Source organism: Aspergillus clavatus, genomic scaffold (assembly GCF_000002715.2).
Source record: "Aspergillus clavatus NRRL 1 1099423829799 genomic scaffold, whole genome shotgun sequence".
In the NCBI taxonomy this organism is placed as follows: domain Eukaryota; kingdom Fungi; phylum Ascomycota; class Eurotiomycetes; order Eurotiales; family Aspergillaceae; genus Aspergillus; species Aspergillus clavatus.
Window position 1 is genome coordinate 403,718 of NW_001517100.1, and position 18,946 is coordinate 422,663.

Consider the following 18,946-nt stretch of genomic DNA (forward strand, 5'->3'; position numbering starts at 1 on the left):
CAGTCGATCAACATATATCTTCGTCAGTCGGGAGGATTGGGATTTAGAATATTCGTTTCCAAACGTGGACTATCCCCAGTCGATACTTGTTGGTCAGATCAAGGATGGCTTGGTGATATAAATCCCAAATGATGAAGGGGACAGTCGGGAGACGAGTAAGGCAACACGACAGAGAAGCAGACCATTTTACCTAACCTTGCCCGGAAGCAAGCCAAAGACTCTCCTCCCAGCGAATATCGATACCCACCTACTATCTCCCCATCTGGCCCAATTAGCAATATTGCTTCAGCTTACTTGAAAGAAGCAAGACCACTTACGTACTCAGACATGTACCGAATCAAACCAATCCAAAACCACAGACATCAACCATGCCATCCAGCAACGCGCAACCCGGACTCGAACCTCAGCGTAGATATAATAGACTTAGCCAACTGCCTCTCGCATAACCCGGAATTGGATGAGCATCAACTGACCTGATAGATGTATCACTAGTAATATCTCGACGATATCCCAGGCCCACCCAACCACCCAACCAAGGGCCCGGAGTTCCTATAAAAAAGTTTGTCAGTGGGGCTCAGCAGCGAGTCGATGGCTGAGCAACAAAGTCTCAAGAAATCAAGAACAAGAAGGCCAGAGGACAGGTCCATACGAATGACAAGTAAATGGATAGATAGATGTCAAGAGAGAGAGGTCCCAGGCCCAACCCAACCACCCAACCGAGGGCCATGGGGTCCTCGAAAGTAGTAGATTCGAGAGATAGATAGACGGCTGTCAGTAGAAGTCGGGAGAGAGATCGTGAGGCCGTAAATGGTTTATGTACACTAGATGTCAGATAGATGGCATGCCATTGGCCCAACCAAGGACCAACTGGTAGATTCGAAAGATAGCCGTAAAGTCGGAATAGGATCTGAGGCCGTACGCAGTATAAATATATATATATATATATAGAGAGTGTAGATGTCAAGAGAGAGGTCCCAGGCCCAGCCCAACCACCCAACCGAGGGCCACAGGTCCTCGAAAGTAGTAGATTCGGTAGATAGCCGTGAACACTGAAGTAGTTAGGTGAGGCCGTAAAAAGTATATATAGAATAGATGGCAGGATAGATGGCATGCCTCTGATCCAACCTAACCTCCCGACCAAAGGACCAGAGGGCTTCCAGACTAGATTCAAAGGATAGATAGAGCATAGATGGCGTGCCTCTGGCCCAACCTAACCTCCCGACCAAAGGACCAGAGGACTTTCAGACTAGATCCAAACAATAGATAGTGTATAAATGGCAGAATAGATCAGAGAGAAGGGGGTATAAGTAGCACGTAGATGACAGCAGATGGCATGCCTCTGGCCCAACCTAACCTCCCGACCAAAGGACCAGAGAACTTTCAGAATAGATCTAACTATGAGACAAGGAAAGGGGGTTGGTAGTGGGCGTGGTTGCATGGGGGCATGTGTGCTGGATATGGTGGGAGGGGTGTGTTAATATAAGAGTGATGGATGGGTATAGGAGAGGGAAAAGAGGGAGTTGAAGAGGAGAAGAAAGGAATCGAGCGAGGGAGAAGAATTGATGGATATAAATGTCGAGGATTATACACAAGGCAGCAAATGTCTAGCGGTCTGGATGGCTGCCTATCGGCTTCACAATGAGCGAATGCATCACAAAACAGTGATGCTGAGTGTAGCCTGTTGTTTTACAGACGTTACTATGACGAGTTTTAAACCTCGCCTTTAGGCATTCATCGCCCGAAAATCCAGACTGACAAGAAGAAGAAGAAGAAGAAGAAGAAGAAGAAGAAGAAGAAGAAGAAGAAGAAGAAGAAGAAGAAGAAGAAGAAGAAGAGAAGAAGAGACAAATGATAGTGGAATCATTATTGCTAAATCGTATCTAATATCTATAAAACTGTTCAACTTGAAAGTCAGGACGTCAACCGAGCCCGAATATAAAAGTGAAATGAGGTGGGCTTTTGTTGCTTTTTTTATTCTTCATTTGGTGGAACCTCAGAAGGAAATTGGTATAAAACTCGTCAGAAAGGCGTTTTGAGTATAAGATACAAATCGTCAGCAGCTACAATCCAGCCAGAACTGCGAAATGCGTAGAACCAACGTCAGGCGTAGGGGTTGTCTCTCCCCGTGAATCCGTCCCTCATGCTATCACTTTGTTCATCATCGTCCGTAATCGCAGAAATCCCAATCATCCCATCACAAGAGGAAAGACATTCTTTTGGAGCAATTGTAAGTCAATAGAGGCGTTTTGTCCAGATGGTCGCTTAGACAGTGTACTTCGCCTTGGCTCTGGTGCTACCGCTGTGTGCACTATCCGTGTGGCCCGAGAATTCGACAACATCCGCTTCCTTGAGGCGCAGAACCTCCTTGAAGCGCCGACCAATGTTTTCGAGAATTTCCTTGCCTTGAGCGGGCGTCCGGCCGTTCTTGTCTCCGGGAATGCTCTTGCCAACCGTCCGTGTCCATAGACCGACACGATAGAAGCCCTTACGCACGTTCACAACAACACCCATAACCTCACTGTCGCCATCGTTCTCGAGAGTCTCACCGATAGCTGCCAGTTGGGCGTGCAGCCAGAGATCATCAATAGGTACCGAGCGCTTGTCCTTAAACTGGTATGACCACTTGCCACCGTGCTTGTTCTGGGGGTCTTCCCATTCGGGTCTGATGCCCTTCTTGAAAAGATGGTAGTCTGCCTTGAGGCCCAACTCAGAAGTGGGCGAGATGTTGTTCTGATGAAAGAGAGAGAACGGAGTCAGCATGTCTCATAGCCAGAACTTCGAAGAGTGAATAGCTTACATAGATACCCCAGAACTCCTCCACCGAGTTGAATGTCACGACTTCCTTCAGCAGATCGTTCCAGTTATCTCCCTGCAGGTCAAAAGTTAAAAGTTATATCATCACACCGGTCGCCGTCGGTCCCATACCTTGCCACTGGGAGGCTTAGTGAACCAGAGTGTCCATTCGTGCATGAGAGGATGCTTCACGTTGAAGTTCTCGGGGTCGTGGAACACTGTGACAGTGTCGCCATTTGTCTGCTCGGTCTTCTCATTCTGCTCGGTGGCGGCGACGGGAGCGGTGTTCTCGTCGTTTACCGGTACAGGTCCGTTCTCAGCGACTGCAGCCATTATGATCGTGGTGTCAAAGAATCAAGAAAAAGGTGATGAATGGGTGAGAATTAAGCTGATGCGGTTTTTGGGCACCGGAGAGAGATGACTGGGTTGTCGGAGGGGCGAAGAAAACCCTTGGTGCGTCTTTAAGTCAAATTTTACCAGGATCGCGGGGAAGGAGCGATCCAGAGGTGAGAGTTTCGTGAAGGCGAGGCGGAAGAGGATCGGGATATGCGCAGAAAACACGCAGTTATCAGTTGTCTGCTCCAGGCAGTATCACGGCGATGGTCGTGTTGGGCGGCGTTGGAGGCTTGCGAAAGAAATAATGAAGTTTTGAAGCGTTTGGAGATGCCGTAGCTTGGAACTGCTACTTTACCTGTTTGGGACACGCTCCCTTTCTGGGCCTTTAATAGGCCATCAGATCTGAACCCTAACAACGACGCCCGCCCAAATAGTTACCGTCGTTCGGGTCAAGGAGTAAGTAAATTGGAACACTGAGTTTTATTTCCATCGTCTAGTTATCTATATTTAATTAAAGATGAAATGAACCAAAGGTGAATCATAAGGGAGAGTGCGCCGCGTTCCCCAATGGCCTTGTCGGAAACCAAGCACGATCAAGACCCAAATAATACTGATGAAGAATAGCCTCAAAACAAGGAGGCTGTCAAAAACCGGATGTCGCTCGCTTGAACCGATGAAACATCAAATATGCACCCATGCCAAAAGAGAAAAAGTGCCCTACCCAACCAGCGATGAAACAGAATGGACGAAGCCATTGGGGTAGTTGTACAGTGGAATGTATCTTCAACGCCTGCAAAGAAAAGAAACTCATTTTTCGCCGCTATTGATCAAGCTCAGAAGGCAGTTCCAGCCTAGTCCGGAAATATTAGCAAGCATGCAGTAAACCTGTAGAGATAGAAGACTCACCCAAGCTGACCACATTGACAACCAAGACTCTGTACTCTAGGGGAACAATTGAGAAGTTAACGCCCTGAACGAAAGGCCAGATTGAGAGATTGGCTTTGTAGCTGGGAACAAAGCTGGTGCGCCATTTCTCGATAGGGTCGGTGCCTTCCATGATTGCCATGGATGTCAGGAAACAGGTGAGGTGGGCGGGTGTGAAGATGGCCTGGTCTGCAATGACACGGGCGACAATAGTAGCCTTGTAACTCTTCAAGGCGACGTTCCGTTGAAGAAATGCATACCATGTAGTGGCAGCCGGTCCGAATATGGCTGTCTCCGAATCAGCCACGCTTCTTCATAGACGATCTCGAGAATGAAGCCACAGCAATGGCATAGGAGAACAGCGGCTCACCTCCACCGTATAGAGCCATCCGACCGGTCCTTGCAAAATCATGCTTCTCAAAGCCTTTACGATCAACAGCCTGCTGCGCTAGGACATCTCCGCAACCGAAAAGCAGCTATCCTCTGTTAGAACAAGACCATAGTCTGTGACGCAGAAAAGGCAATCATACAGCACTGGTGATACTGGAAGTGAGGATGGGCTGCTTAGCCAGCTTAGCTTGATACCTAGAACAGAGCTTTAGCACCTCTTATTAAGAATCAGAGGAAGTGCTGTTCTATAGAGGCATACCACCGCAACATTTTGTGAAAGAGGCAAGATAAATCTTATTGACACGGATGCGATCAGGACAGATCAAAATACAGTTTCCCCGATGACAGCAAGAGAGAAACAGAGCGATGATGTATACACCGGATAAGATAGAAGAATCTCAGATTCAGGTGCGCGACATGGGAAGTGGTTGATAAGTCTCGACTCTTACACCGATAAGAGCATTGCGACCGCGATCAATACCCAAAAGAGCAAAACATGGACAAATCAGCGCCACGCCCGCAATACTATTGGAGGAGGACATCTCAAAAGTCCAAAAAGACTCAGAGTCTACCTTACTGTACTGTAAGAGAGCTGTCCAGTATCCACCCGTCACATGATGCGGGTCCCAATCAGCTTACCTCTTTGGTGTTCCTTGCTAGGGTATAGGGTTTCCGTCCGTAGGGCTTGTTGACTCGCTTAGCACACCCGCCCAGCGAATTTTCGTACCGCCCAAAACAGCTGTGGATAGCGAGAAAAGTCAACCTCGACGTCGACAACCCCTCCGAACGACACCTCCCGTCCGTTACACCTCTCCCCCCGGTTCATTTTTCAAATCGCCATCAACAGACAAAATGGCTGACGCCGCTCCCCGTGGACGTGGAGGATTTGGCTCGCGCGGTGACCGTGGTGGTGACCGTGGTGGTGACCGTGGCCGTGGCCGTGGTCGTCGTGGCCGTCGCGGCGGCGCGAAGGAGCAGGAGAAGGAATGGCAGCCCGTCACCAAGCTGGGCCGTCTCGTCAAGGCCGGCAAGATCACCAGCATGGAGCAGATCTACCTGCACTCTCTGCCCGTCAAGGAGTACCAGATCGTCGACTTCTTCCTTCCTAAGCTCAAGGATGAGGTCATGAAGGTACGAAACGAAACAAATTTTCATTCGCGATGTCGTCTAGGGCAATTGTGCTGGGGAAAGGAGGAATGGGGGGTTTTTCGATATGATGGGAAATGAACGATTTGCGGGACGAGAATACAGGAGTTGCAATTGCGCAGTTGCTGATGGTTTATCGAATAATATAGATCAAGCCCGTCCAGAAGCAGACCCGTGCCGGTCAGCGTACCCGCTTCAAGGCCGTTGTCCTCATCGGTGACTCCGAGGGCCATATCGGTCTCGGCATCAAGACCTCCAAGGAAGTCGCTACCGCCATCCGTGCCGCCATCACCATTGCCAAGCTCAGCGTTCTGCCCGTCCGGAGAGGTTACTGGGGTACCAACCTCGGTGAGCCTCACTCTCTGCCCGTCAAGCAGAGCGCCAAGTGTGGTTCCGTCTCCGTCAGAGTACGTTTCCGATTGAAAACGATTCCCGAATTGTGTAGGGTGTCTTGAAGGATCTAACCCGATCAATAGCTTATCCCCGCTCCCCGTGGTACCGGCCTCGTTGCCTCCCCCGCTGTCAAGCGTCTCCTCCAGCTTGCCGGTGTCCAGGACGCCTACACTTCGTCTTCCGGCTCTACCAAGACCCTCGAGAACACCCTCAAGGCTACCTTCCTTGCCGTCGTCAACACCTACGGTTTCCTCACCCCCAACCTGTGGAAGGAGACTAAGCTCATCCGGAGCCCTCTGGAGGAGTTCGGTGATGTTCTGCGCCAGGGCAAGAAGTACTAATTTAGTGCTGTGACGGGATAAATTTTGCATGATTGTTTTTGATCGGACTATTCTCCTACGGGTTCCAACTTTTTCTTTCTTGACTGGAAGAACGGAGATGCTGAAAAGGACTTGCATTCGGTCACAGTCGGCTACGCTACTTATGATGGTGTCCATGGATGTATTTATCACGGGAAGGGAAAACAAAAGCAAAATAGCGTGGAGTCAATGAAAGCTACCCATTCGCCAGTCAAGACTACTATCCTCGCGGCTGTCTTTGGATCCGGCATCTCAATCGGCCGGCGAGTTGAGTGAGATTCGTATGAATTGTAGCAGCAGTCGTCATCATATAATTCTGGTATTTGAGGCCTCTGGATCTCCAATCAATTCTACTCCGGAGTATGCTACACCAATGCATCTCTTCTAGTCAGTTGTTGAATTAGTTCTCCATCCAGAGATGAAGACGTCCGAATCTCGCTAAGGCGAGAAACGTCGGGAAGTCCATGATCACGTATATGATCCTTGCATCGGCTCGTAGCAGGAATCAGAAGTTCACCAGAACACCTCCTGCTCGATGCCCACAGTTCCTCATGTAGACAAGATGGATCTTAGCATGGCGTTTGGCAATAGTGGAGCTCTGGTAGTTGATAGTTATAGTGTTACGGCTAGTACCGAGATACTGGGCGGAAATATATATTTTTTTCTCCACTTCATCAGACCTCATCATAGTTGATACTCACGAGTCTCGTCAGATATGTAAATACTAGTACGAAAGGGACGATAGTTTCTGTCCTTTGCAAGTTGGTTTTATTTCCTCCTTCAAATGCTGCGATATCCTGCCGTGAATTGAATGGGCTCTCGATACTGTAAGCAACTTGAAATCACTTAGTGCTTCCTGCCGTCTGCGACGAAGCTGATGGCCTTGGTGTCTACCAAAAGACTGCATTTATCCACAGCCCCATGATAACTCAGACGCTCGTACTCTAGTCACGCACAGCGGCAATTCCAGCAGGGGACGATGGTCACGGGCCCCTTGCAGCGCCAGTCAGCCCCAAGCGGGGCGCTTATCTAGCGATCAGTGTGCCATGTTGACATGAGCTGAAATGGATGCAAAACCTCACCTTCAACGGAGGAGGTACACAGAGCACCATGATTATCTCATCCCTCATCCTCGGCCTGTTAGGCCTATATGCTGTGGATTATTTCCGTCGGCTTCTGAAGAATATCCGACTGGCTCGGCGCACGAAACTTCCATATATCGTACTTCCTGTTTCTGGCAGTGCTAGTATCCCGCTGAAGATCCTGTGCGGTTTCAAATGGTTTGCAGATGCCATCAATTACCACCTCCCCGGATGGCTCGCTGATATTGTAAATGATGCGACCTACGACTTCCGGTGGACCGTCAAGGATCGGCGGGCAAAGGAGCTTGGAAACATGTACCTGATCGTAACGGCGGAGAAGATCGACTGCAATGTTACGGATGCCTCGGTTGTGACTCAGATATGCAACGCTCGCCAGAGCTTCCCAAAGCCGATATGGCAGTATAGTAAGTGATGGACACCCTATGCAAATCAAGTCAAGGTGCCGAGCCTCTAGTAACACTAGACAAAGAGATTCTGGACCTGTACGGACCAAATCTAGTGACGGTATGTTTATCCGCATCGTGGCTGAGAGTCTCTCAGGTTACAGCAGCTGATATGCGGCAGTGTGAGGATCAAGCGTGGGCTCATCACCGGCGGCATACAGCGCCGCCATTTAATGAGAAGAACAATGCGCTGGTCTGGCAGGAGAGTATCCGGCAGACGACAGAAATGATCGACCATTGGCAAAGATTGCACTCACCAGATGATAAGCAGGGGTTTGTGGTTGCAAACACCCGGGATGACTTCTTGAATCTCACTCTAAACGTTCTGTCTGGAGCTGGATTCGGGGTGAGGTTACCCTTCAAACCATCTCTCCAGAATCCAATCGACGGCCCTGATGATATTTTCCAAGACACTGCCATACCACCGAAGGGGTTCGGCTTCACATTTCGATCTGTTATGGCCTATATGAATGTGAACATCCCGACTGTTGTTCTGGCCAACATTGTACTGCCAAAATGGATCCCTCGAGCATTGGTGCCATGGTTAAAGCCCGACTTTGAGGCGCACAGAGATCTGAAGGCATACCTGCAGAGGCTGATCGCCACTGCAGCACCCGAGAAGACGGCCAACAGTAGCCCGAATCTGATCAAGGGCTTGTTATTATCTCGAAATCAGGATGCAGGCAGCAGCACGACAAAGGATTCAGGCCTTACTGACTTGGAGATCATTGGAAACATGCACATATTCACCATTGCAGGACACGAGACAACAGCAACCTCGCTGAGATTCGCATTTTTGCTCTTGGCTCTTCATCAAGACGTACAGGACTGGTTGTATGAGAGCATTCTAGTGGCAGCGCAGGGAGAACCTGCCGACGTCGCGAAGTGGGATTACTCTCGCATGTTTCCCCAGCTCATTGCCCCGTTGTGCATCATGGTGGGCTCCAAACCAGTCGTCTATGCGTACATCTGCTGACCGATGCACAGCTTGAGACCATGCGCCTCTACCCACCAGTTGTGACAGTCCCCAAATCCACGTCCGAGAACCCATACCCACTCGAATACCATGGCAAGGAATACATTTTACCACCTTTTACCAACATCAACCTGAATTCCAGCTCCCTTCACTACTTGGAAGAATATTGGGGCCCAGACGCTGCACAGTTTTACCCCCAACGATGGGACGCGAGAAATCAGGAAAGCTTCCTCGCAAAGAACACCCTCACGCCGGGCCTCGCGGGACCGGGGTTGGAGTACGCCACAGTCCACAAACCCACCCGGGGTGCATTCATCCCATTCAGCGATGGATTCCGCGCGTGCCTGGGGAAAAAGTTCGCGCAGGTTGAGTTTGTTGTTGCGTTGGCGGTCTTGTTTCGCGATTATAAGGTCGAGCTGGCAGATGACGGTCCAGGAGCTCGATTGGATGCGGAGAGAGTGCTGCGTGAGAGTGTAGCGGTGCTGACACTGGCGATGAGGGAGAATATTCCATTGAGGTTTAGGAGGAGGAGTCACTGTGATGGATTGTAGCGGGTGCTTCATCCTATTTGGGAACAGCTGAGAAATCAATCAACGCAAGGCGACTTGATAAGCTATGCACCCTTTTGTGGAGGATTTGGATTGAAAGACAAAGGCTTTGAGGGTATGAGCTAAGGGCCAAATCTGAGGTAGCTAGGGTTTGTAAGAGAGTGAGTTCGTTTAGTAGCCGTTCTTTGTCCTTTCTATGATGTTCAAATATGTCCAAGAGGAGGATCAAGCAAGAAGACAACATTCACTATCAGGCACAGCTGAGTCTGCGTGAACAATGATCCAGATGCTGGCTTGCAGAAGCCTCCTCCTGTCTTTTATCTCTGCTGCCTCTACAGACTATTCCCCAGACCCTTCAGTAATATTCACCATTTCTACATCACTTCTATCCTCGCTTCCATTCTGATCCTAGGAAAACCATCCTCAGCTCGACATGAGCACAACACATCTATATTGAAATGGACACAAACAGAATCGAAGACTTCCCATCTCACTGGAAAGCAACACTCCTCGGAAAGGATTTCTGGAAAGACGCTGAGCGATTCAACCAGCCCATCCACGACGGCGTTGAAGCAAGTAAGCTTTCCATGCTTCTCTACTCCTCCAAGACTCCAACAAGTTAGTAACACGCCTACTTACTGAACCTCACCTACATCCAGGTCGCAGTGTAACTCATCACACCAAACCCTCCTTCGCTCCGAGCCCACCAAGAAACCCTCTACTCGGGACCAGCGCGAAGCAGGACGAGCCTGTGAAGAAGCAGCGCCGTCGCTTTAGCATGAGTGATGCCCTGAGCCTGAACTCACCCTCACCCAGCACACTCAACTCGCTCTCCCCAAGCGGTGTCTTCGATCTGACCAAGCACCCACCCCTGCGCTCCCAGTCTCGCTCCCCAACTCGCGCCCCCAGAATCTCCTCCGAGACCCGTCGCCACCGCGCCCTCCTCCGCACCCCCTTCAACATGGCCAGCAGCAAGAGCAAGAAACGAGAGAAGAGCGAGTTTGACCTGCCACCCCAGCAACTAGGCATACCCACTCACCCACTCCTTCACTTCCGCGGCGGCGCCACCTGGTCCCGCCTCCCACGAACCCTACCCACACTCGCTCTCGACCTCTTCCACCCCGTCAGACCCGACCAGGAGACCGAGGAGACGATCCTGCCTCTCGACGAGCTGGCACCACTATGCCAGTTCCGCGGCCTGCGCGTTCTCAAGCTCACCGGGATGATGCAGTCCTACCAACGATACATCTGGCAGGCGGCGTGGCTGAACCCAGAACTCGAGGAGCTCGAGCTGGGGATGGCGCTGGAGCCGCGCCTGCGCCGCAGGGAAGACGGGCAGCGATGGCCGTATATCAGGGGCGGATGGACGCTGGATGCGGCGCACTACGGCGAGCCTGTATACTAGTGAGTTCAACCCCTCCCAGTGCCGCTCCCTCCCAACCTTCATCTTTTCACCGAATATTCAAAAAGTTGACGTGATAAACCCCACCCCCCACCAAGCGGCCATCTCGGCGCCGGCACACTGCACCCACACCTCGGCGCAGGCGAGTACCTCGACAAGACGGCGTTCGAGAAAGCCAAGGTCCGCGCGATGGCGGTCGGGCGCACGCCGCACCGGCTCCCGCTGCGCACACTCACGCTGACCAACTTCGTGGTCGACGCGGACCCTTTCATCCACTGGTTCGACCCGGCGCGGCTGCGCTGCATCCATTTCAGGGACTACTGCGTGGACGCGGGGTTCTATCTGCCGTGGCCGATGAGGGGGGTGAGGATCGTGTATCCGCGCGAGGCGGAGAGGGTTGTTGCGGCGCGGGTGGTGGATGTGCGTCGCGAGGTGAGGGTTGTTGAGCTCCGTGGGGGAAGGAAGGTGGGCGAGGGCCCGTATCGCGGGGTGCAGGGGGGTTGGGCTTTCTCTGCTTTGCAGGGTCAGGGTCGGGGTCTGTTGCGCAGGATTGGGGAGTTGAAGGGACAGAAGAGGGAGGAATCAGGCAGTCGATTTCCACTTGGTTCGGGCTCGTAATGTACAGTTGGGGGGCAGCGATGGGTGGAGGACGTGTATACATATCTAGGGTTACCGTTGGTTGTACCACTGCAGATTGCATGGGAGGCATATGTCACGGAAATGACTTTGATTGACTGATAGCTAGATTTACATTCTTGCTTCCTATCGCTCAAGAGGGAAATACCTGACCAACTGAGTGCTAGATACACATAGCAAAGGGAAACACGCATTATTACCTCGGACCATCTCGCTTAGCAAAAATGATGTATCATAACCCCGAAATCACAACCTCGCGTCGTCAATTTGCCTTGTGTAGTTGCATGAACATTAAATCTGCACTTTTTGTGTGTAGTGCATGAGGTGAAGAAGTCTAGGCTCCCTCTTCCTCGTTGATGCGGATGGCGCCCTCGTTGCCGATTCCTCCGGACCAGAAGCCATCAGCGTAGAGGGTACTGAGAAACTGTTAGTCGCATGCATATAGGGGCATGTCACTATAAATGACTTACATTCCCGGGGAGCTGTCATGGGCAATGATCAACCAGTAGCCCAGCAGCCCCTGAGTAAAGATGTCAAAGACAGCGAAGATGACGGTCTCGGTGTTGACGTTCATCTTCAATGCCAAGGGACCAGCAGCAAGAGCACTAAATATACGTCAGCTACACATTGCTTGCAACAAATTGCCAAGACAAGACCACATACATCGGGTACAGCGCCTTCACAAGCAGAGTCACGCCTGACAGCGACGCAAAGAACCGTCTGGTCTGCGCATCCTTGTTGTTTGCCGCCTTGCCCCCGTTGATCCCGACATGGTAGACGGTTGTGAGGTATCCCAGGGCGCTGATGGTGAACCAGACCCATCTGCGCGATGTGTGGCCGGCAAAGGTGCCCAGCAGTCCCGAGCCGAGCATGATGTAGTCGGCCACGATGGCGACGAGGAGGTGGGCGCCGGGCAGGCCGGACAGGAGGGACAGGTTGATGAGGCCGAGGGGCTCGGTCAGGAACCAGTTCAGGTAGCGCAGCCACATCACCTGGCGGAAGTAATCCTGTGTGGTGTCGGGGACGTGCTTGTGGGTGCGGGTGATGGAGTCGTGCTTCCAGGTCATGCCGCTACCGGTGGCGAGGGCAAGGTAGGTGATGAAGGAGATGGTGGTCATGATGGAGACGAGAGTGTGGAAGACGCGCTTTGGCTGAGAGGAGTTAGCACTGATCTGTTGATGGGCACTTAGCACTTAGCACATAGCACATACCAAGGGTAACCGAGCACTAAGCGTGTAGAAGACGAGAGAGGAGACTCCCATGAGGACAGTGACCACCCTGACCGGTAGGTATTAGCTCGTGTTTCCTCCTTGGCCTATCAATCAACCGAGACGAGGTGTTCCCTACCATAATGCCCGCTTTCCCGTCACTCCGATTTCCTGATAGATGGGCTCGTTCCCGGGGATAACAGTTGGCACCGGACCTACCGACGAGGTCGTAGTCGGCCAAGGAAGTGGTTGTTTCGTGTGGGACATCATGGATTCAATCATCTTGCCAGTAATGAAGATATGATAATGACACGCAAGGTGTATGGACAGTCGACAGCAGCTTCTCCCTCTTTCTTTTATAGCTCAGACAGCAGACAGCAGAGATGAGTTCGATCTGGATGGTGATCGGATCGGACAATCGACAGTACTTTAAAAAGAAAAGAGTAGATAGTGCATGGAGGATCGACACGTCAAGCAGCAGCTTTTTTTAAAAAGTACAGGAGAAGAAGACCGTGGCACAGAATCCGCGTCATCCACTTTCTTTCTTTCCTGCCTGTGCCCGGAATCCGCCATTTTGCGTGTTGACGAGGGTTCGGCGTCATGCTGACCTCGACGGTGTCGTCATGATCCTTTAGGAGTAGATACTTCCTCAGCATGGTCCAAAAAGGATTCACAAATGGCGCCAATAATAATGAATAAACCCCACGCAGACACAGCACACAGTCAAGATGTTCTAGCTGGGAAGTAACTAGGAGGACGCCCAAAAAAAAAAAAAGAACAGGACGATGCAAGTTGGCCGGGGAAAGTCTCACACATTTGCAGACTGGCCTACCACCACCCCGGCCAGTCGTCGCCACCGCAGTCTGCACCCACTCCTTGCGTCTACGTACTATGGACCAACAACAGGATAATATATGAGATAATACTGGGGTTCCCTGATTTATCTGTCCACGGATAGCGAAGTTGCCTAGGTTTGATGATTGGAGATCAATAATGGCCATTGTATTGTACAGAAGAATCAGGTTTTGAAAATCGAATCGCCTATAGTACAGACAGATCACAGAACTCTCCCCGTGGAAATGGGGTATGCGTTTACTGGACCTTGGCATCCAGCTCTTGTACAACATCCTCACACCGATCACACAGCGCCTCTTCACTGGCCTGGGGTTCGGGGACCACATAGCGCCAGCAGCGGGGACATTTGCCTGCTGGCGGTGTGTAGACGTACACCGCGCCCTTCCCGCCGCTGGGGAGCTCATATGCTTCGCTGTACTGCCACTCCGCTTCTGCGAGAGCGGCTGGGAGCGGTTCTCCGTGCGCTCCAACCGTCACCGAGGAAACAACGAAGAGATCAGGGAGCTCGGACAGGGTTCGTTGCAGAGCGGAGTCGGATGGATTATCCTCGGGGAGTACGAGATGGACGAAGGACTGGAGCGAAGAGCCAAGTTGTTTCTTGCTTCTCGCTTGCTCTTGCAGGGCCTTGATCACGGAGCTGACCGCCGCGAGATCATGATAGTCGGTCCCAAGAGAGTGGTCCTGCCATTCGACAGGAGGTGGCGAGGCGATACGCTTCAGGGGATGTTCGCAATGCGATCGGATGGTTTCCGGAGCATGTTCCCAGGTTTCTTCGATCAGCAAGGGAGTGATGGGCGCCAGTACCTCTTGAAGGTATTGATAGATGTGGAACAGGGTCGTTTGCGCGCCGCGTCGGCTGATGCTGTTCTCTCCGTACGTGTAGAGCCGGTCCTTGATCGCTTCCATGTAGAATGCAGAAAACTCCAGGTTGGCCCATCGGTTCATGGCGTTGACAGCCTTGTAGAACTCGAAATCGTTACATGCCTTGCGGCAAGCGAGAACCATCTCGGAGAGGTGCATCAGCGCCATGCGATCGACTTGTTGCAATTGACCGTAGGGAAGCTGGTCGGACGGCTGGAAGTCGGATAGGGCCCCCAAAAGGAGCTTGAAGGTCACACGGAACTTGTGCAGGCTGGTGTTGACGGTTTGCAGCACCTGTTTCCCCATGACGACGTCTCGAGTGTAGTCGCTGCCGGCCGCCCACATGCGAAGCGCATCGGGGCCCAGTGCGTCATAGACGGGGCCTTGGTTCTCTTGCTGCTTCTTTCCCTTGCCTTTCCTCGGTTTGAGCGGCGGCAGCAGAGTACCATCCATGATAGGCTGGGGATGAATCACGTTTCCGATCGATTTGCTCATCTTGCGTCCTTCCTCGTCGAGCGTAAATCCGTGGGTGATGAGGGTTCTGAACGGTGCGCGAGGGGCGGTAGTCTCCCCCGAGGCAAGCTGATGTGAAATGTAAGTGAGAAGCCCGGACTGGAACCAGCCGCGGTGCTGGTCGGTGCCCTCGAGGTAGACGTCCGCCGGGTGTCCGTCCCTGGGAGGAATATCGATCTCGGCCCAACTAGTACCGCTATCGAACCACACGTCCATTGTATCTGTTCCACGTCGGTAGCCAGGTCCAGACTCTCCCTGCAGTGCGGGTGGGATCCAGGCAGGATCGCTCTGATCGTCGGTCCACCACGCGTCGATCCCGCGCTGCTCAATCACAGACATGATATGCGAGACGCTATCCTTGGTAAGCACAGCATCGCCGGTACCCCGATGATAGAGAGCCGGAATTGGCACGCCCCAGGCACGCTGGCGCGAGATGCACCATTCGCTCCGGTTCTTGACGAAGTTCTCCAAGCGCTGCTTACCAGAAGCCGGAACGAATTTGACATCCTCCAGGGCTCGGACCGCACGACCACGGATATCGGCCACATCCGCGAACCACTGCTCGGTGGCTCGGATGATAATCGGGAGCTTAGACCGCCAATCGTAAGGATACTTGTGCTCATACTGATGCTGCGCGAGGAGAAACCCCTCCGAATCGATGTATTCAAGGACCGCGGCATTTCCGTCGCCGAGGACACTCTTCCCGCTCAATCGAGCGGGGTCCTTCGGCATGGCCTTGTCGGTGAATCTTCCTTGATCGTCAACCGGTGCAAATGCAGGAATGCCACGAGGAACACAAGCTTCATAGTCGTCCATGCCGTGCCCAGGAGCACAATGAACCAGTCCCGAACCAGAGTCAGCAGTCACAAAGTCCGCAGCAATGATCGGCTGCGGCTCCGCTTCCACTGACTTGAACAGCGGTCGATACGTGGTCTGATCTGCTAGCTGCGAACCAAGAATAGAGGGGATGATGACGGTCAAATCCTCCTTCAGCAGGTTTTCGAGATATTCTAGCCGGGATTGCGCGACAAGAAGTTGACCATGAGTATCCGACTGGACGATTGCGTACTCCAACGACTCATGCACGGCGATAACAGCATTGGCGGGGAGCGTCCAAGGCGTAGTAGTCCAAATAACAGCGCTGAGGTCCTTGACTTGCACCAGGGGATCCTGAGCCAACGTGGGAGGTAGAGAAACCAGAGGAAATTTGACCAGAGCAGCTGTAGACACATGGTCATCCTTGTATTCCAATTCCGCTTCGGCAAGCGCCGTCCCCGTAGACGGCGACCAGTACACAGGTTTAAACCTTCTGTAAATCAATCCCTTCTCGACCATCTCACGAAACACCCCAAGCTGTCGCTTCTCAAACTCCTTATCCATCGTCTTCCAGTGGCCTTCCCAATCCGCCATCACACCAAAACTCCGAAACCCCTTCATCTGCTCCTTGACCGTCTTCCCCGCCAGCTTCCGCGCAGCCTTGCGGATCGCAGCGGCGCCAATCGACCCGCCCGTCTCCCCAAGCTCCTTCTGCTGCACCAGAGCCTTTAACTCGATGGGTAACCCATGGCAGTCCCAGCCCGGCACGTACCGCACGCGCTTGCCCTGCGCCAGCTGCACGCGGCAGATTATATCCTTCAGAATCTTGTTGAGCGCGTGGCCGACGTGCAGCTCGCCATTCGCGTACGGCGGTCCATCGTGCAGCACGAACGGTCGGTCCGCAGGCCGTTCCCGGCGCTGCCAGGCGTAGAGCTCGTCAGTGCATCGTTTCAGGTACTTCGTCTGGTCGGCGGGTGTGACGCGGGCGGGGAATGTCGACTTGGGGAGTTTAAGAGTCGACGACCACGACCGTACGAGCGACCGCGGCAATTCCGGCATACTACCGCTGTAGCATATCCTGCCTCTTTTTTTTCGTGAGGGTGAATCGCGTGCGGAGGATGGAGATGGGTTTGTGAGGAGCGGAGATGGATGAGGTTCTTCCCCCGAAAATAGTTGCGGGCGCCAGGTGACGGGCCAAACTTGGACTACGACCTCTTCCGATGAAGGATCTCCATAGTAGGGTCGGCACAGTTAAAATAATTCTACTCAATTGATAATATGTTCATTGACATTCTCATTAGCCAGCTAGATAAGGTATCATCAAGTTAAAAATATCATATCTCGTAAAGTGGTAGACAAGCCCGAAACTCCAATCTATACAGAACCAATGGCCCCGTCAATATATGGTCAAACAGCTTACAGCCCCATTCTTCATAACCTCAAACAAGAGACCGGGGAATCCAAACAACTCCGTATTCCCTAGTCCTCCATCGTGACTATCGTGGCCTGTTCTCTGACCTCTACCGGTGCTTTCCTCCCAGCCACCGAGAAACTCGACACTATTCTCGGGACTATCGCCCCAGCCGCGATTCAGCACCATGGGGCGTTGCAATGCGCGTTGTTCAGCAGCGCTTGCATACGATCCTTTCCAGAGCTCTCTGAGCTTCTCAGAGATCCTGTCGTATGGAGTTTCCGAATTCACGACATCGCCCAACGGGTTGAGGCTGATTGTCCAACGGCTGCGACGGTGCCGATTGAATGGATATGAACCGGGAACATTTCCATGCAAGATGATCTTAGTAACAACTAGCTGAGAAGAAGGAGGTGGAGGCGATGGATCGGGGAGGTCGGATCCTGGAAACGCAGGGCCAGCTGTAGTAGGAGACGAAATAAAGGCATCAAAACCATGGTGAAAATAATTGAAGAAACATTCTGTAGGAAGTGATGAGGGATCCACATTGCTAACCGGGGAAATCTCTTCGTCCGAGTCATCAGTGACACTGTTGCTTGAAGACTGATCAGTATCGGTGACATCCATCCCTCTACCTAAAGAAGGACTCATTTGAAGCGCACCCGCCACATTATTTGCGCCGGCAGCCCGGTGTATGGAGATCCTTCGATCATTTTTACGATAAATAGCGTCTGGTGGTCCAAATTCAGCGATCAGATCCTGAGGAGTCGTCTCCGAGAGGGTAATATAAGTCGGAGGGCTGGATCTTCGGGCAACCTCCAACTTTCCGGCACCGAAGATGATGAACTCTTCGACTTCGTCTGGTACGGAGTCACGGATTTTACCAACCAACGCTGGAGACCGAGGATATTGTGGTTGCTGCGAGAATAACTTGTTGCGACTTTCCGGCCATGAAGCTCCCTGGAATATTGCCATAGAAGTCGCTGAAAGAGCCGCTGATGATGATAGCAAGGCAACAAAGTCACACTGCTCTGACCATGCCGAGTTCTGAAGAGGGAACGAGAACGCAACACCCGGATACGACAGGACATATGTGCCATACGGTGAATGACCATCCATCGGAGGGGTATACTCTCCTGGATAAGAAGGTCCGAACAGACGATTGTAGATATGGCGAAAGCTCGGACCTTGCTGCGAGACGACTGGCTCTTGCGGCTTTACGCCCTTCATTACTTCTTGGTTCTTATAGATTAATGTCGTCTTCGAGAAGTCCAGCACCTCGATTAGTCGGAGCCGCTGATCAGGCCCATCGAACCGCAGACGAAGGCCATTTGATGGCAACTGCAAGATTACCGGCTTGCGAAGCGGATCAGAGGCAGAGTATGCGATATCGACTGCAGGGTAGGTTTGAGGATGCGATTTGACGCGAGTTAATACATTGTGGAGGGAGGCACCAAGAGCTATGCGGTATTAGCTACGTAGAGAAGAAGGCATGAAGGGTCAAACATGCTGATAAAGCCCAGCCCCTTTCCGGGAAACACCTGAAACTGCGCTGAAGCTTTGGAGGTCATGGTGATCTGCAACCGCGTCTCATTCTTTCTGAGGTGGCGCTGGTTGTGTACAGAGCGATGCTCGGTGGTGAACAGCGCGGATGAAGCTTCAGTATAAATATCTTCTAGATAATAGCCAATAAATCCTCAATAAGAGGCTACCAGAGAATGTCAACTATGGAGGTGCTGCACTAAAAGAACGTAGAGAGATAAGGCGATGACCACATCCGATCATGTGAGAGGGGATGATGACCCCTTTAAGCTCAAACCGCAAGGTGGCACG

The 18,946-nt window shown here is 52.1% G+C and overlaps 9 protein-coding genes across 9 annotated transcripts, besides 6 other annotated features; 4 read left to right on the forward strand and 5 right to left on the reverse strand.

Annotated features, from left to right (window-relative positions):
* The first annotated feature begins 923 nt into the window (after positions 1–923).
* Positions 924–947: a microsatellite.
* A 153-nt stretch (positions 948–1,100) lies between these two features.
* Positions 1,101–1,266: a microsatellite.
* Positions 1,267–1,616: 350 nt separating this feature from the next.
* ACLA_066080 (uncharacterized protein) lies at positions 1,617–1,852 on the forward strand (the record flags this gene model as incomplete). The annotated part of the gene is made up of 2 exons (XM_001272397.1): positions 1,617–1,671; positions 1,728–1,852. 2 exons carry the CDS (start codon positions 1,617–1,619, stop codon positions 1,850–1,852), a joined length of 180 nt encoding a protein of 59 aa, XP_001272398.1.
* Positions 1,757–1,842: a microsatellite.
* Positions 1,757–1,843: a microsatellite.
* A 410-nt stretch (positions 1,853–2,262) lies between the features above and the next one.
* On the reverse strand, positions 2,263–3,126 carry ACLA_066090 (eukaryotic translation initiation factor 4E; the record flags this gene model as incomplete). Its single annotated transcript, XM_001272398.1, has 3 exons — positions 2,263–2,730; positions 2,798–2,869; positions 2,926–3,126. 3 exons carry the CDS (start codon positions 3,124–3,126, stop codon positions 2,263–2,265), a joined length of 741 nt encoding a protein of 246 aa, XP_001272399.1.
* Positions 3,127–3,936: 810 nt separating this feature from the next.
* ACLA_066100 (Mpv17/PMP22 family protein) lies at positions 3,937–4,713 on the reverse strand (the record flags this gene model as incomplete). The annotated part of the gene is made up of 5 exons (XM_001272399.1): positions 3,937–3,980; positions 4,036–4,341; positions 4,424–4,529; positions 4,584–4,638; positions 4,703–4,713. 5 exons carry the CDS (start codon positions 4,711–4,713, stop codon positions 3,937–3,939), a joined length of 522 nt encoding a protein of 173 aa, XP_001272400.1.
* A 582-nt stretch (positions 4,714–5,295) lies between these two features.
* On the forward strand, positions 5,296–6,323 carry ACLA_066110 (40S ribosomal protein uS5; the record flags this gene model as incomplete). Its single annotated transcript, XM_001272400.1, has 3 exons — positions 5,296–5,574; positions 5,739–5,996; positions 6,066–6,323. 3 exons carry the CDS (start codon positions 5,296–5,298, stop codon positions 6,321–6,323), a joined length of 795 nt encoding a protein of 264 aa, XP_001272401.1.
* Positions 5,339–5,410: a microsatellite.
* Positions 5,341–5,374: a microsatellite.
* A 1,128-nt stretch (positions 6,324–7,451) lies between the features above and the next one.
* ACLA_066120 (cytochrome P450) lies at positions 7,452–9,414 on the forward strand (the record flags this gene model as incomplete). Its single annotated transcript, XM_001272401.1, has 4 exons — positions 7,452–7,848; positions 7,914–7,948; positions 8,009–8,824; positions 8,875–9,414. The coding sequence occupies 4 exons, from the start codon at positions 7,452–7,454 to the stop codon at positions 9,412–9,414; spliced, it is 1,788 nt and encodes a 595-aa protein (XP_001272402.1).
* A 455-nt stretch (positions 9,415–9,869) lies between these two features.
* ACLA_066130 (uncharacterized protein) lies at positions 9,870–11,431 on the forward strand (the record flags this gene model as incomplete). The annotated part of the gene is made up of 3 exons (XM_001272402.1): positions 9,870–9,987; positions 10,071–10,815; positions 10,912–11,431. The coding sequence occupies 3 exons, from the start codon at positions 9,870–9,872 to the stop codon at positions 11,429–11,431; spliced, it is 1,383 nt and encodes a 460-aa protein (XP_001272403.1).
* A 352-nt stretch (positions 11,432–11,783) lies between these two features.
* Positions 11,784–12,924, reverse strand: ACLA_066140 (opsin family protein; the record flags this gene model as incomplete). Its single annotated transcript, XM_001272403.1, has 5 exons — positions 11,784–11,865; positions 11,920–12,054; positions 12,113–12,600; positions 12,661–12,727; positions 12,797–12,924. 5 exons carry the CDS (start codon positions 12,922–12,924, stop codon positions 11,784–11,786), a joined length of 900 nt encoding a protein of 299 aa, XP_001272404.1.
* Positions 12,925–13,749: 825 nt separating this feature from the next.
* On the reverse strand, positions 13,750–16,761 carry ACLA_066150 (isoleucine--tRNA ligase ISM1; the record flags this gene model as incomplete). Its single annotated transcript, XM_001272404.1, has 1 exon — positions 13,750–16,761. The coding sequence occupies one exon, from the start codon at positions 16,759–16,761 to the stop codon at positions 13,750–13,752; it is 3,012 nt and encodes a 1,003-aa protein (XP_001272405.1).
* Positions 16,762–17,098: 337 nt separating this feature from the next.
* Positions 17,099–18,687, reverse strand: ACLA_066160 (UPF0183 domain protein; the record flags this gene model as incomplete). Its single annotated transcript, XM_001272405.1, has 2 exons — positions 18,624–18,687; positions 17,099–18,573 (listed from the first exon to the last, which is right to left on the reverse strand). Exons 1-2 carry the CDS (start codon positions 18,682–18,684, stop codon positions 17,099–17,101), a joined length of 1,536 nt encoding a protein of 511 aa, XP_001272406.1. The 5' UTR covers positions 18,685–18,687.
* Between the last annotated feature and the right edge of the window lie 259 nt (positions 18,688–18,946).